The sequence below is a fragment of the Choristoneura fumiferana genome, chromosome 6, assembly GCF_025370935.1.
Source record: "Choristoneura fumiferana chromosome 6, NRCan_CFum_1, whole genome shotgun sequence".
Classification (NCBI taxonomy): domain Eukaryota; kingdom Metazoa; phylum Arthropoda; class Insecta; order Lepidoptera; family Tortricidae; genus Choristoneura; species Choristoneura fumiferana.
The window spans coordinates 14,628,873-14,641,747 of NC_133477.1; the positions used below are offsets into that span (position 1 = coordinate 14,628,873).

The 12,875-nt window shown below is 34.7% G+C and overlaps 1 protein-coding gene across 1 annotated transcript in view; it reads right to left on the bottom strand.

The window, feature by feature from the left end:
- The window catches only part of LOC141428706 (extracellular serine/threonine protein CG31145-like), a 7,429-nt gene extending 6,923 nt beyond the window's left edge, over nucleotides 1-506 (bottom strand). Inside the window, 1 exon segment of the mRNA XM_074088714.1 lies at nucleotides 502-506. Coding sequence (XP_073944815.1) covers nucleotides 502-506 — 5 coding nt within the window.
- Between the last annotated feature and the right edge of the window lie 12,369 nt (nucleotides 507-12,875).

Below are 12,875 nucleotides of genomic sequence, written 5' to 3' on the forward strand. Positions count from 1 at the left end.
TGTATGGACAACCAATACGCAGTTTTACTGCATTCCTTGCTGAACCCTAGGCGATATTGTCTTTATCTCGTTGATAGATAACTTAGAATAGTTGGTAAAATGTTTGAAATAAACCTACGAGTATATACTATATTTTGTTGAATCATGGAACGAGTTAATAATTGAAGCTCAGGGTAAAGGAAGAGGTAACGTAACGTGAAGTGCCCCTATCTGCCAAGAGTGCGGTCAAGCTTATACGTAGGTATACCCCAACAAACATTTTACAGGTGGCCACAACGTGCCAATTTTGACTTTTGGTTGTATAAGCTGGTCGTAAACACGTCGTTATCACATCGATATGACCGAGAAAAGGCCCATTTTATACGAATCTATGTCGTAATATAGTCACGTAGCAGTCCTATAAGTCACTGTATCAGTCGTGTAGTGGTCGTATAGAAATCGTGAGACATGGTGTCATGACCAATGTTCATGGAGTTATGGTGTTTATTACCGCTGTTTTACCGCATTTTATCGAATAAAAGTGTTTATCGTGACTTTAATATGGGGTTCTGTTGTAAAGTTATCAGATAAATGTAGTAAATTCAAACTTAAAAACTGCGACGGACAATTACTTTAATCATAGCAAAGTAGAACAGCCATTTTTATATTTTAGTTATCTTCTTGTGACATCTTCGAAACTCACGTACGACTAAGTAAGTACATTTATCTGTTGGGAAATTAACGCTATCGAGTAATATGCCCTAGTCTTCTCAATATAATGAACGCGCCTTATAAATTCTGTAAATTAAGCTATATTCTTTTCAATGTTTTTAATGAACGTTTTAATAATTACCTTTAAACGTCTTAGGGTTTAAGATACAACCGTAATACAATGTCTAAACGACTTTGCATCTGTGAACTTATCTTTTGTCAGCCATTTTAACGAAATTAGGGTTAGGTGAAATTTTTATAAATTTCAAATATTATTATCAACTTTACAAAGAAAAGCTGTGTCACTAAAGTTATATACGTAATAAATAGTAGCATAAAAGTGTTCAAATCGGCTTATAATCTTAAAAAAGTGTACCTAATTTATCACTTTTATACGATCGTCACGTAAAATAGTAGTCCTCGGGAATCTAATACGACAAATGTTAGTGTAAAAGACGTATAGACGTTATCAAGATGACAACTGGTTATACCACTAAAAGTTGTATAATAGTCATGTAAAACAGTCGTATAGAAGTTTATGCGATGTTCATATTGGACTACAAAATCGTATAAGAGTGCAATTTATGACTTTTACACGATCGTCACGTAAAAGTAGTTCTTATGACTATAACACAATAAATGTTGGTGTTAAAGTCGTATAGACTTTACTAAGCCAACATCTCCGGTTATACCGCTAAAAGATGTGTAAATGTCATATAAAACGTCGCATAGAAGTCTATACGATGTCAATATACGACTAAAATTCGACTCAACATTTTATAAGAGTGCAATATATTACTCTTATGCGATCCTCACGTAATAGTAGTTTTCGCGGCTCTAATACGATAAATACCGGTGTAAAAGTCATATAGACGTTATTACGACGACAGCACTAGTTATACAACTAAAAGTTGTGTAACAGTCATATAAACGGTCGTATAGAAGTCTATACGATGTCTATATACGACTACAAATTGACTCTAAATTTTATAAGAGTGCAATATATTACTCTTACACGATCGTCACGTAATAGTAGTTTTCGCGGCTCTAATACGATAAATACCGGTGTAAAAGTCATATAGACGTTATTAAGACGACAGCACTAGTTATACGACTAAAAGTTGTGTATTGGTGATATAAAACAGTCGTATAGAAGTTTATACGATTTCTATATACGACTACAAGTTGTATAATGATAAGAGACCCATAGTCATATTACACGCTAAATTTACTTCTAAACGATGTTTATAGCATTATGAGTCGCATAACTTACACAAATACGACTAAAATGTTTGTTGGGACGGAACTCAGGGTATTTATTTATTGTACATGCAGTTAGTATTTCTTAAACCAGTGCTTTTCAATATGTGGGTCGCGACCCCCCAGGGGGTCGCGGATGCCCCTTATGGGGGTCGCAGTCGCATCATTATTGTGTATAATTCTTCAATTTTCATATTATTAACATAAGAATAATACAAATAATTATAAGTGAAGGTAAGCACGAGTCGCCAAATATTTTTCTTCCCAGGAGGGTCGCGTCCTGAAAAAGTTTGAAAAACACTGTCTTAAACTTATATAGATTAAACACTTAGGAAGTTTTGGAATTTAATAACTTCAGATCAGAATCACTATTTCGACGATTTATTTGTATAAATAAAAAAGTTTTTATTAAAAAAAAGCGTTTTAAGTTTTATCTTTTAGTTGGAAAAATAGTTTTCCAACTGAAAGAAGATGAGATGATGATGAAAGGTGACTTCTTTCATTGAAATCGATAACGCAGACTCTGAATTCGAATAAAATGACCTGATTCTTTACGTTGTGACCAGAATTAAAGCAATAATTTTATTGTTTTTATTATGAATCAAGGACAGAAATTGAAACATCTACACACGAGTGTGAGCCAAAAACCTTCGAAGCGGGGTCCTCGCCCGCAATCATTATCATATTTCAGAAAGTTACCCTTCCGCGCAGACCAATAAGTCATTTAAACAATTAATGTGTGCAATTAGAGAATAGATAATGTATATAGATAACTCTGGAGTTGGCCCGCGGGACGGCTTTAATGGTCGATCTATCGGTGGACGAGTAAAGCCTTGTTTAGACGGCGCGTGGGAAATGTCATTGCGAGTTGTGGCATAATCAACCAAGAAAATGCCGTACCATTTTTATGACAGTTCCTACATTAGAAAAAAAAGGCTTATTGTCAATTTGTCACTGTGTAATACAAATGCGAGATATTGAATAAATCACTTTATTGCAGTAATTTGAAATAAAAATGCACAAAGCACAGCGAATAGGAAGGCTGAGCAGAGAAAAAAAACAGACAAACCAATATTTTTTCTTAAAACTAAAAATATTGCTATTCTACAATAATAACATCAAAGTGTTTTTACACGCATGTTTGTATATGTCCAGTCTTGTACTGAACAGTCACATTGACTTCGAAGTGAAAAACTGAATGCCTTATGTCTAATGATTAAAATAATAAACAGCTGTGTAAAAATTTTACTTCCAACCTTTTAAATATCATTGAATGTTTTGCGTTCGCGGCCGTTACAAATCGGGTTAGGTTCGTAAGGACTAGATCGCATAACGACTATATAAGCAAAACGGCTTAGTTTTATAAGATCTTGATAGCTAAATGTCTAATTGTGCATTGTGCAAACGTCTTAATAGTAGAATGCCTGGGTTTAAGATTGGACTTAGGTCTACTTAGTGCCATCCACGAAGACGCGTGATTTCGTCAAAATTAGCCATTAATGACATTGTAATAAGAATCACGGCACGCATCATCGACCTATAACGTTTTCAAAATGTCCCAATGGCAAAACGGCAACGTATTCAGAACGTACTGATAGTAAAACGTCTTAGTGGCATAACGACTAGATGGTTGAATGACAAGAAAATCACAAACAGTAGTTTGTGAAGGAACTCTTTGAAGAAGAAATCATATGATTTTTAGTTTTAAATAAAATAAACTTGTAACAAAACTTGTTTAATTTTCAGGTTGAACGAGGCATTGTACTATGCAGGTTCTAGTACAAACCGATGCAGGTCATTCAGCTATCTTAATGCCCCTTATTTATCTAGGACTTTTTCCAGTTTTCTAGTTCCGTTCAATAAGGTAAAGTTACCTGGTTCTGATTTTTTAAGCTTTTGTCTAACTTTAGGTAATTTGTATATTTATATTACTTCAAAATAAACCTTGCAAGCAAATTTTAAACAAGTGATAAAGTGAACTTGCTTAAAATTCCAGTCAAAGGTGGATTCTCTACGCGAATTAGATGACAATATAATGCCATCAATAGATGCCTCAAGCTCGAAAATTTTACAGGTTTTTTCATTTTACGTTAAATATCCTCTAATAATCCAATAATCTTATTAGATGGATTACTGCCCCATCTGCAAAATACACATAAATTTTTAATTTTGAAATGTGGATACAATGGTGCAATGAAATGGAACCGCAACCATGAATGATCGCCAAAATTGAAATGGTGTCCTAATTTTTTCTAGGCCGTAAATAATAGATTGGCGCGATTCGTAGATTTATGGTTATTAAAGATACGCCGCGGAGATATGGCCACGCACCACACATTCATTTGCATGAAAATGTGTAGCCCTATGATGGCCTAGTCATTGAGACGAAACGTGGACAAAAACGGCTGTAAACATTCCTGTTTTTGCCTCCTTGGACTATGGGTCCATAGCCCACAAAGTACATTGAGAAATAGATACCGCATATCGGAGCAGTAAAGATGCTCAAAAACACGAAAATATTCCAAACGAAAGCTCTAAGGTAATCTAGTGTGTCTTCGTCATTTGTGTTCTGATATTTTACGCGTTACTTTAGAATATTTAGATGTAAATAGTTAAACATCAAAAATATCTGTTTTAAAATCGTCATCATGTTAGTAAAAATGTAGGTCTGTATACTTACTTTATAACGTCAAATGTTATTTTTCAGCAAACCTGAATTATAAATATATGCTTCTTTGGTTTGATTTCATAAATACTTTTGTGGGAACATAAGTTTTGGATATCTTTTTCGCTCTTGTTCACTGTGGAAATGACGAACTTTCTGTAGATATGTTGACACACGGAACGAGTTAAGTACTTTCCTACTAAGTGCATTTTAAAGATAGGTAAGTACTTGAACTTAAACAGGAATGAATTACCTACAGAATCTATCTGATTTTTATATATATATATATCTATCGGGGATCTCGGAAACAGCTCCAAAGATTGCGATGAAATTTGGTATGTGGGGGTTTTTGGGGATGACAAATCGATCTAGCTTGGTTTATCTCTGGGAAAACCTTTATAAAGGAGTTTTAGCCCGAGCAAAGCACAGTCACCCAGGTACAAATGTTAAAATATTAACACATTCAGCGAGGGATGGTTCAGTTAGAGGCGAGAATCGGTTTGCAGCAAAAGTTCTCCATTTCGGACTCATTTACGGTTATTCGGTTCACTAGAATGAGGTGGAACAAGGTTTATTACATAGTTAGTTTAGTTCAGTTTATTTATCAACATAACAATTACATATATGTACAGACATGATACAAACCGTACTGCTAGGCCCAGACATCCTATCAGGGAATTTCACATACACCATTAACTAATTGAGAAGCCATCGCTAAAAGCTCGAGGCAACCACGTCTTTAAATCAGTACAAAAATAAAATACACTATTTCGATATTATAATTCACAGATATACTTACAAAAGTCTTTGTTTGTCGTCCATATTAAAGTCTGGTCCGCTTTGCAACGAGATGCAGAAAATAAAGAGTTTCCTTTTGAAAGAATCAGCTCATATTCTATATTCCTTTGGTCAATATGTTAATATATCTCCCGCCGCTTTGCATATAGCTCCATGCTTGCCGTTTCGTTGCTTAACTTTAGCGAAGGCAATAGACTGAAGTTATTTTCCATTTCAGTTCATTCATATATTTTGGATATTTAAGTAGTGAATACAGTAATGCGATTGATATAGCAATTGCTTGTAATATACGAGTAGGTACCGCGAAATCATACGAATTTTACTTGAGTTATAAAAACTCATAACAAGTTGAGTGGTAGGTATACGAGTCATCATCATCATCATCCCGTCTCCATCATACGTCCCACTGCTGGGCACAGGCCTCTTCCAGAATGGGCTTGGGCTGGAGTTCCCACGCAGGCCCAGTGCGTTTCTGCAGGCTGGTTTCCTTCACCGTAAAGCTCGTGGTAAATTTCAAATGTAATTCCGCACATGAATTTCTAAAAACTCACGAGGTACGAGCCGGGGTTTGAACCCACGATCCTCTGCTTGAGAGGCCATAGGTCAAACCACTCGGCCACCACGGCTTCGGTATACGGGTATACGAGTATATAATATAAATTTCTATATATATTGCCATCACTTAGGTAATATTTTTTCCCTTTTTTTTAATTCACGAATTTTTAAACTACTAAATAAACTGAAGTGATTTAAGAATATAGACAAAAATTTACCGTACATTCCCCTCCTATCTCTGAAAGTAAAGTGGGATTCAAATTTGTATATTCCCGGAGAACCTTAAAAAAAGGGGCCCTCTTAAAATTTTTAAATACAGGGGAGCGGGACAGTAAAAATAAAGATAATTATTAAAATATATCATCGACCGAACCCTCTCCACACAAGCTCGACTCGCATTTGTTCGGTTTTTTTTAACGCGAAGCCGATATAAATACGTGAACTCGAACTGTAATCTTTCTAGAAGCAAATATCGTGTTATGCTATGCCCCTTTGCAGGCGCAGCATACCTAAATGTGCCCCTATGCAGCACGCTCAACGTGGGTCTTACTTCTCGAACATTCGCACTGCTTATCGAAGACGTTCATGATGCAATCTTAATTATGCGCCCGAACACAACTTCGCCTTGATCATGGTTGCCTCACCTGTTTGCGTTTCATCGGTAAATGGAGTTCTCTCCGCTGTTTGCGAGTTTCTCTCAGACTGACAATTTACCTGATTGTAATCGACGTACATGGAAATTCACAGGTGAATTTGATTTAGGTGTTAATTTGGAAATGTTTTTGTTTCGCGGTATAGGTTATCGTAACGTACTCGTAATCATGGCTTTTTGCACAGCTTGACAATATTTTTATATTTTTAATAATATAACTTATAATTCTTAGCTTGCGGAAGGTTGAGAAAGTAGCCAGGATTCACGAGGCTGTTTTTTTTTTTTTTTTTTTATTTATTGTAAATATTAATATACACATTTAACACACGACGTATTTCGCCAAATTGCAAAACAATTTGTTGGCGAACCAAACACTCATTTAACAATATTGTGCACAATAGTTACAGTACATTACATTATACAAAACTAATAGGTACTATAGGTGGTCTATAGGTAGGTTTTGAAAGTAGGATAGTAAACTCACAACTCTGGCATCGAGTATACAGAACTAGCTAAGCAAAAACAGTTCTGTATACACGAAGCTTGATTATCTAGCTTACTAAAATTAGCTTAGCTTGCTATCTATTTCTCAGGCTCAGCTTTCATAAGTAGGTACTGAACATAATATATGTAAAGACAGAAAGAGCTAAATTAACATCCCTTGTGGCAGGATAACTTAAAAAAGAGCTGCAGTATCAGACAAGATAAGCAGGGCGTTCGCTGTCACGGAAAATCTTTGCTGTGATTGCTTCTAGTCCTAATGCTGTTGGAACCCACTTCAAATCTACATTTAGCAAGCTAGGTATCGTTATTCTTAGTCTTTTACAATTTGTTCGGTTTCGGACGTTTAAATTACGATTCTGGCCGAATAGACAATCTCAACGTTTATTTCAAACTAGCTTTGCCCGCGACTTCGTCTGCGTAGATTTTTATATTTACACAATACTCGATAGGAATGAAGTTAATGTCCCGCATTGGCCGTTCGTGGAATTTCGAAAAATCCCTACTGTAATACGCCCTTTGATGCTAGTAATAGGTTATGATATAATAAGTATTTTTTTTCTTTAATTGTACTTGACTGTACTTATGCTGGTCACGGCCAACAAATTGTAACAGTCTGTTTGATGGCTTTATTTTTAATTATACTGGCCTTGAATTAATAGCTAATTTTAAAGACTAACTAACTACCCCTTCTTAACCTACTTAATACTACACTTAACTTATGGTAACGCTATGGTGATTTAACTTAAATTAATTTATGGCCTTGTGATCGTGAATCGTCTAGTGGATTAGGAACCTACCTTATGCCCAGCAATAACCTAAGTGCTTTTATTTGAGAGTTAATTTGAAAAGCCTACAGTTGTGTTTCTAATGTTATAATTAATTAAGCAGTACCTAACTTCGTGATAATTTTGACTCTAGATTGAACTCTACTGAACTTTAGGATGAAATTCTAATTACTGAGATGTGAATTTAGATATACTAGTAAGTTTAGATTGGATAGTTCTAGAAATGGATCTTTCAGGTTACCTAGAATAATCAGTTTGGAAAAATGAGAGGAAATATTTCTACTACGGATAGTGTTTGTGTTTGTATTACTTCTGAATCTATTTTGACTTAAAACTAAGTTTAATACCGAGACCTAAGGTCTCGGAGGATCTCTTCCAGCCACCCCTGATCCTTTCCTTTCGCACACCAGAGCAATATATCTCTTTGGATATGTCAAGTTGTGATTTTACTAGACTAAGCACTAACTTTCGGTGCATTCAAATCAAAGTATGGAAATACAAACACAATGTTTTGTAACAAGTTGAATCTAATTTTAGACTTATGGTTACTTATTCTATGTTTATATTAGAATACTCTATGAGATGCTTAATTATAACTTTGATAATTAGTTCAGGAATGAGTTTAGACACTTCAGCTATTCATTTACTATAGGCATTAGTATCTCTTAATTTAGATTATGTCTTATCTATCTTAGATATATGGAATGTCTAATTTGACATAATTTTATTTTGGTATAATTACTAATCTCATAGTGACTTTCACTTATTTTAATGAGCTATCTACTTAGTCTAATTTTCTAGTTCTACCAGCATTTGGCGTTACCGGAGTAAAGCAGAAAGTAAGTACCGATTTCTATACTTTACGCCCAGAACACAAGCGTTAATAATAATCTAACTAGCTTATAACTAGATAACCCTTGGGTATTCAAGATAACCTCTGTATTAGGTTTTGGACTCGTCTATGTCTAGTTTTGTCTCAATTCATATATTTTAAATGAACAATAAACTGTTTCAACTATCAATCCTTAATCAATTATGTTTAAATCGAGATCGAATGAAAAGTACATAAATTTCCAGATAGACTGTTGCCTGGTATGTGTCAACGTAAGCTATCGACCGTAGTCAGGATTTCTACATCCGTTCACTCAATGTAAGTAGGTACGACAACTAAAACAGCTAGTATGTATTTATAACACGAAAGACTTTTGTATTTTAATTGATAGATGGTCCAAAACCCTCTACGATTTTATCTCTAACTTATTACTAGACATAATTTGATGAGATCTTGATCAAAAGTATGAATATGATGTTTGATATTAATTTTATCAAAACAAAGCTTATTTTAGCTGGCAATCGTAATTCAAATCGAAATTAGATGATAATTGTGTTAAATATTATTCAGTAAGTTATCTGGCATTTAATTGTCCACTTAGCTATGAGATCGTGTCATATCAATTCCCGCTTATTCATTATAGGAAAGACAGCTAAAATATGTTATTGTTATTTACTCTTAACAAAATGATCAAACCGTATTTTGGTTTTAAATTGAAGTCAACTTACTAATTTTAATAAAGTTATTCGTAGTCAAGTTCTTATGAACTAAGTTTTGTATAATGAAGTTTTGACGTAAGTACTTAAATAAATTTTATGTTTTATTCTCTTTTCTTAAAATCTAATTTATGCCTTAAAACTATGTGTGTGCGAGTTTAAGCTTTCCCTAGCTCTGTGTTGAAGTTTAGCAATTTGGAGGAAAACCCTCATAGGTGAACTAATTGTGTGGTGAGTTAAAATAGTAACTTTTCCCGGTGTAAGGAAACGCTACTCTAGCTAAGCCCTATGAACTTCCCTACCTATATAGCCCTAATAAATCCTACAATTGTACTTTAAGCTTGCCTGAGGCCCCTACTCTCTGTCTGTGATTAGCAAAACTAGGGAATTAATCCCACATGTACATTTAGTGTAATGTAGAAATTCACGGTGCAATGAATTTCTTCTAATCTCCTATCAACAATGATGGTGTGTATACCTAAAGCCCTATCGGTCCCTAAATGGTGCTGAGCTCTCAACTTTCCCGAAGGAAAGTCCCTATGACGGAGAGCCCCGCGGAACAGCAGAATACCTAACGTTGTGCATAAATACGTAAATAAATAGGGGACAGGAATTCTGAGTTTCTTAAGTACAAACCAAGCGTCAACAAGACACGCATTCACTTCGACGAGCGCTACTTAGTCGTTACAAAAGACAAACAGAATCCACTGGTGGCTGGTACGACAGTATTTTGTCCGCTGAAGCCGCCACAGCTTCAGGAAGTGGAAGCCTATATCATCTACTGTTGTCACCGTTAGGTATCAGACGATATAAACGGACTTAAAGCTCAACCAAGGTACGTTATGGAGGAACCAAAGTCATTTCCATTAAGTTGGGAAAAACACAGAAAAGTTATGGGTTAGTACAAAATATACGTAGGCTGAAATGAAACGCTATAAAACGATCACTCCACACTACAAGAACAAATAAAGGACTTCACCGCCACAAGACCGCAAAGATCCCTCACACAAAGATTTTCCGAATGAAAATCAGCACTAGATATTTCACAAATAATTAAAAAACCAGAGAGTTAATCATTATTCCGCAGATTAATGATCAAGACCCCGACACTTTACTTCCTGAAGAAATACTCATATTTCTTGTAAATTAAAATTAATTTATAAATAAATAAAAGCAAATCCCCAATTAAAATTAATGAAATAAAATTATCCGATACTATTGACTCTAATTTGTTAACAAAATGGCGCACAGAAACTAACCCCCCGACTAGCAAAATAACGATGTTGACTCTACGAAATCTAAATCCATCTGGCTCCCGCCCTTTTTGTGTCACCTCTATTTATAGCTTCTCTCCCGGGACCTCTGGTATTTTCGCGCCAAGCGACCAAACGACGCCAAGCTTACCAAAGTCGACAACGTTGACATTGCCCGCTCTCGCTTTTTCTTCTGCCAAATCCTTATCTCAAAATAGCCAAATTTTATCCGTAAAATTTATTTTTGAACTAAAATTTCCTATTTATCTTGACACTATCCTAGCTTAACTATTCTAGTAAATACGTTCCATTTTTATATTGTGCTACAACAATAATTTTCAATAAATATTTATATGTATTTGTCAAATACTTCAATTTTACCTCAACGTTTTAATTTCCTTAACCTATCTAACAATAATCTTACTTCTAATGATAATTTTCTACTTATTACTCCCTACACTCTTTGAATATAAATAGCCAATTACATACTTCTATTGTTCGTTATAAAATAGCTAATTTGCCTACAATTATTAACTGGTATCCCCAAATTCGCGCCATTTATTCATAGTTTCCTTTGTCGTATTAACGCCTTTCAAATTTGCTTATAATTTCGCCACGTTCCTACTTTAATCAGTGCGACAGAGTACTTGTAATTTCGTCTTAACTAAATGTGTAATTACTCTGCTAATACTACTCCGTTTTGAATGAAAACTTAATTTATAATAGATAATGAACCAATGATCTATACTACGATTACGTAATGCTTGCATTTTCGGTTTTTCTTAACTTATTTAGCTAATTTCGACAACTTGCCGTTTCCATGATGCTTCCGTTGATATTTCTTTAAATTAACATAATTATTAACATCAAATGTATCTAAGATCTACTGTAGACTAATACTAATGATCTATTACTATATAAGTCTATTTTTGATGAATTTGTGACCATATTTCTTGTTTTTAGATAAAATTTACATTTCCATTACCTAAAGCGACCTCTATAATTCCCACGTGAAACTAACTAAATAGCCTCCCAGGTTAATCTGCCGCTAAACCCAGTTCGGCATTAGTTCACTAATTTTCCATGACGCCTACCATTAATTCCTTTAATTGACCATAGATGGCGTTTTTTTACATTAATTATTATACCCGAACAACACAATTCTAATCTCCAATTAAATTTAACATTTACTCATTAAATTGACTGCTAAATTATCCCTGCTTTAATTACATCGACATTCTAATCTCAATTACTCTTATTTAACTGTCTTTGTCGACATGTTTTTGTTTCGAGTTTCCATCAAACCTTCATAGATGGCCCCACTAACAATTTTCTACTAATTTATTCCCAGTGACGGTCGTGTGACACATCCGAACCGTTACAGCTTTTCCCCTTGATAGACTAAGAAGTAGTTAATATACAATTTAACGCCCGAATTGGTCTATCACACTTATGTCAATATTTAAAATTTAAAATAAAATTTTATTAGTCTTTATAATTGAAATGTGTTTTGTGTGGTGTGTTTTTAACCAAGCTAAGACTATCACTATTTCTAGCCTACATTTGAACCAGTGTTGAAACTCACAGATATGAACACAGTTACAATCCAGTCAGAATGTCTAAGACTCTGCGAAAGATCTTGGTTGTGAGGCAAGATAACTCTAGTAGTAAATCGTATCTCAGCTTCTAATAAAAGCATGATAGCAAGGTCTAACTATCAAGTCCTAGTAGAACTACGATTCTCTCCTTAAGCCCAGGCATTCCTTTCGATTATTCACTTACCAGAAGGTCAAAATGCCCAATCCATTTGCCTCCCAGTCCAGACTTAGCCTTCAATAATGACTTCCTAGTCTGGAGCATGTGTAGTGTAAATTTTTAGTTCTGTCCACTAGTAGAGTACTAAAATCCTTGAACGCAGTCTACAAAACTGATTTGCCTACTGGCCTATCCTAAACACCTCATCAAGAATTCTAGTTGTAAGTGTAATGTGGTTCAATTATAACTACCAATAAATGATCCAATCATACTACAGAATTATTAGTATTCAGGACCCTCATTTCCTTGACTATCTAATCATTCTCTTTCCAAAGCCCCTTACATGGCACTATCATAATACCTTCACTCTTTAATCCTTCACTAGTGGTACATTCCAGTTTTTTTTTTTT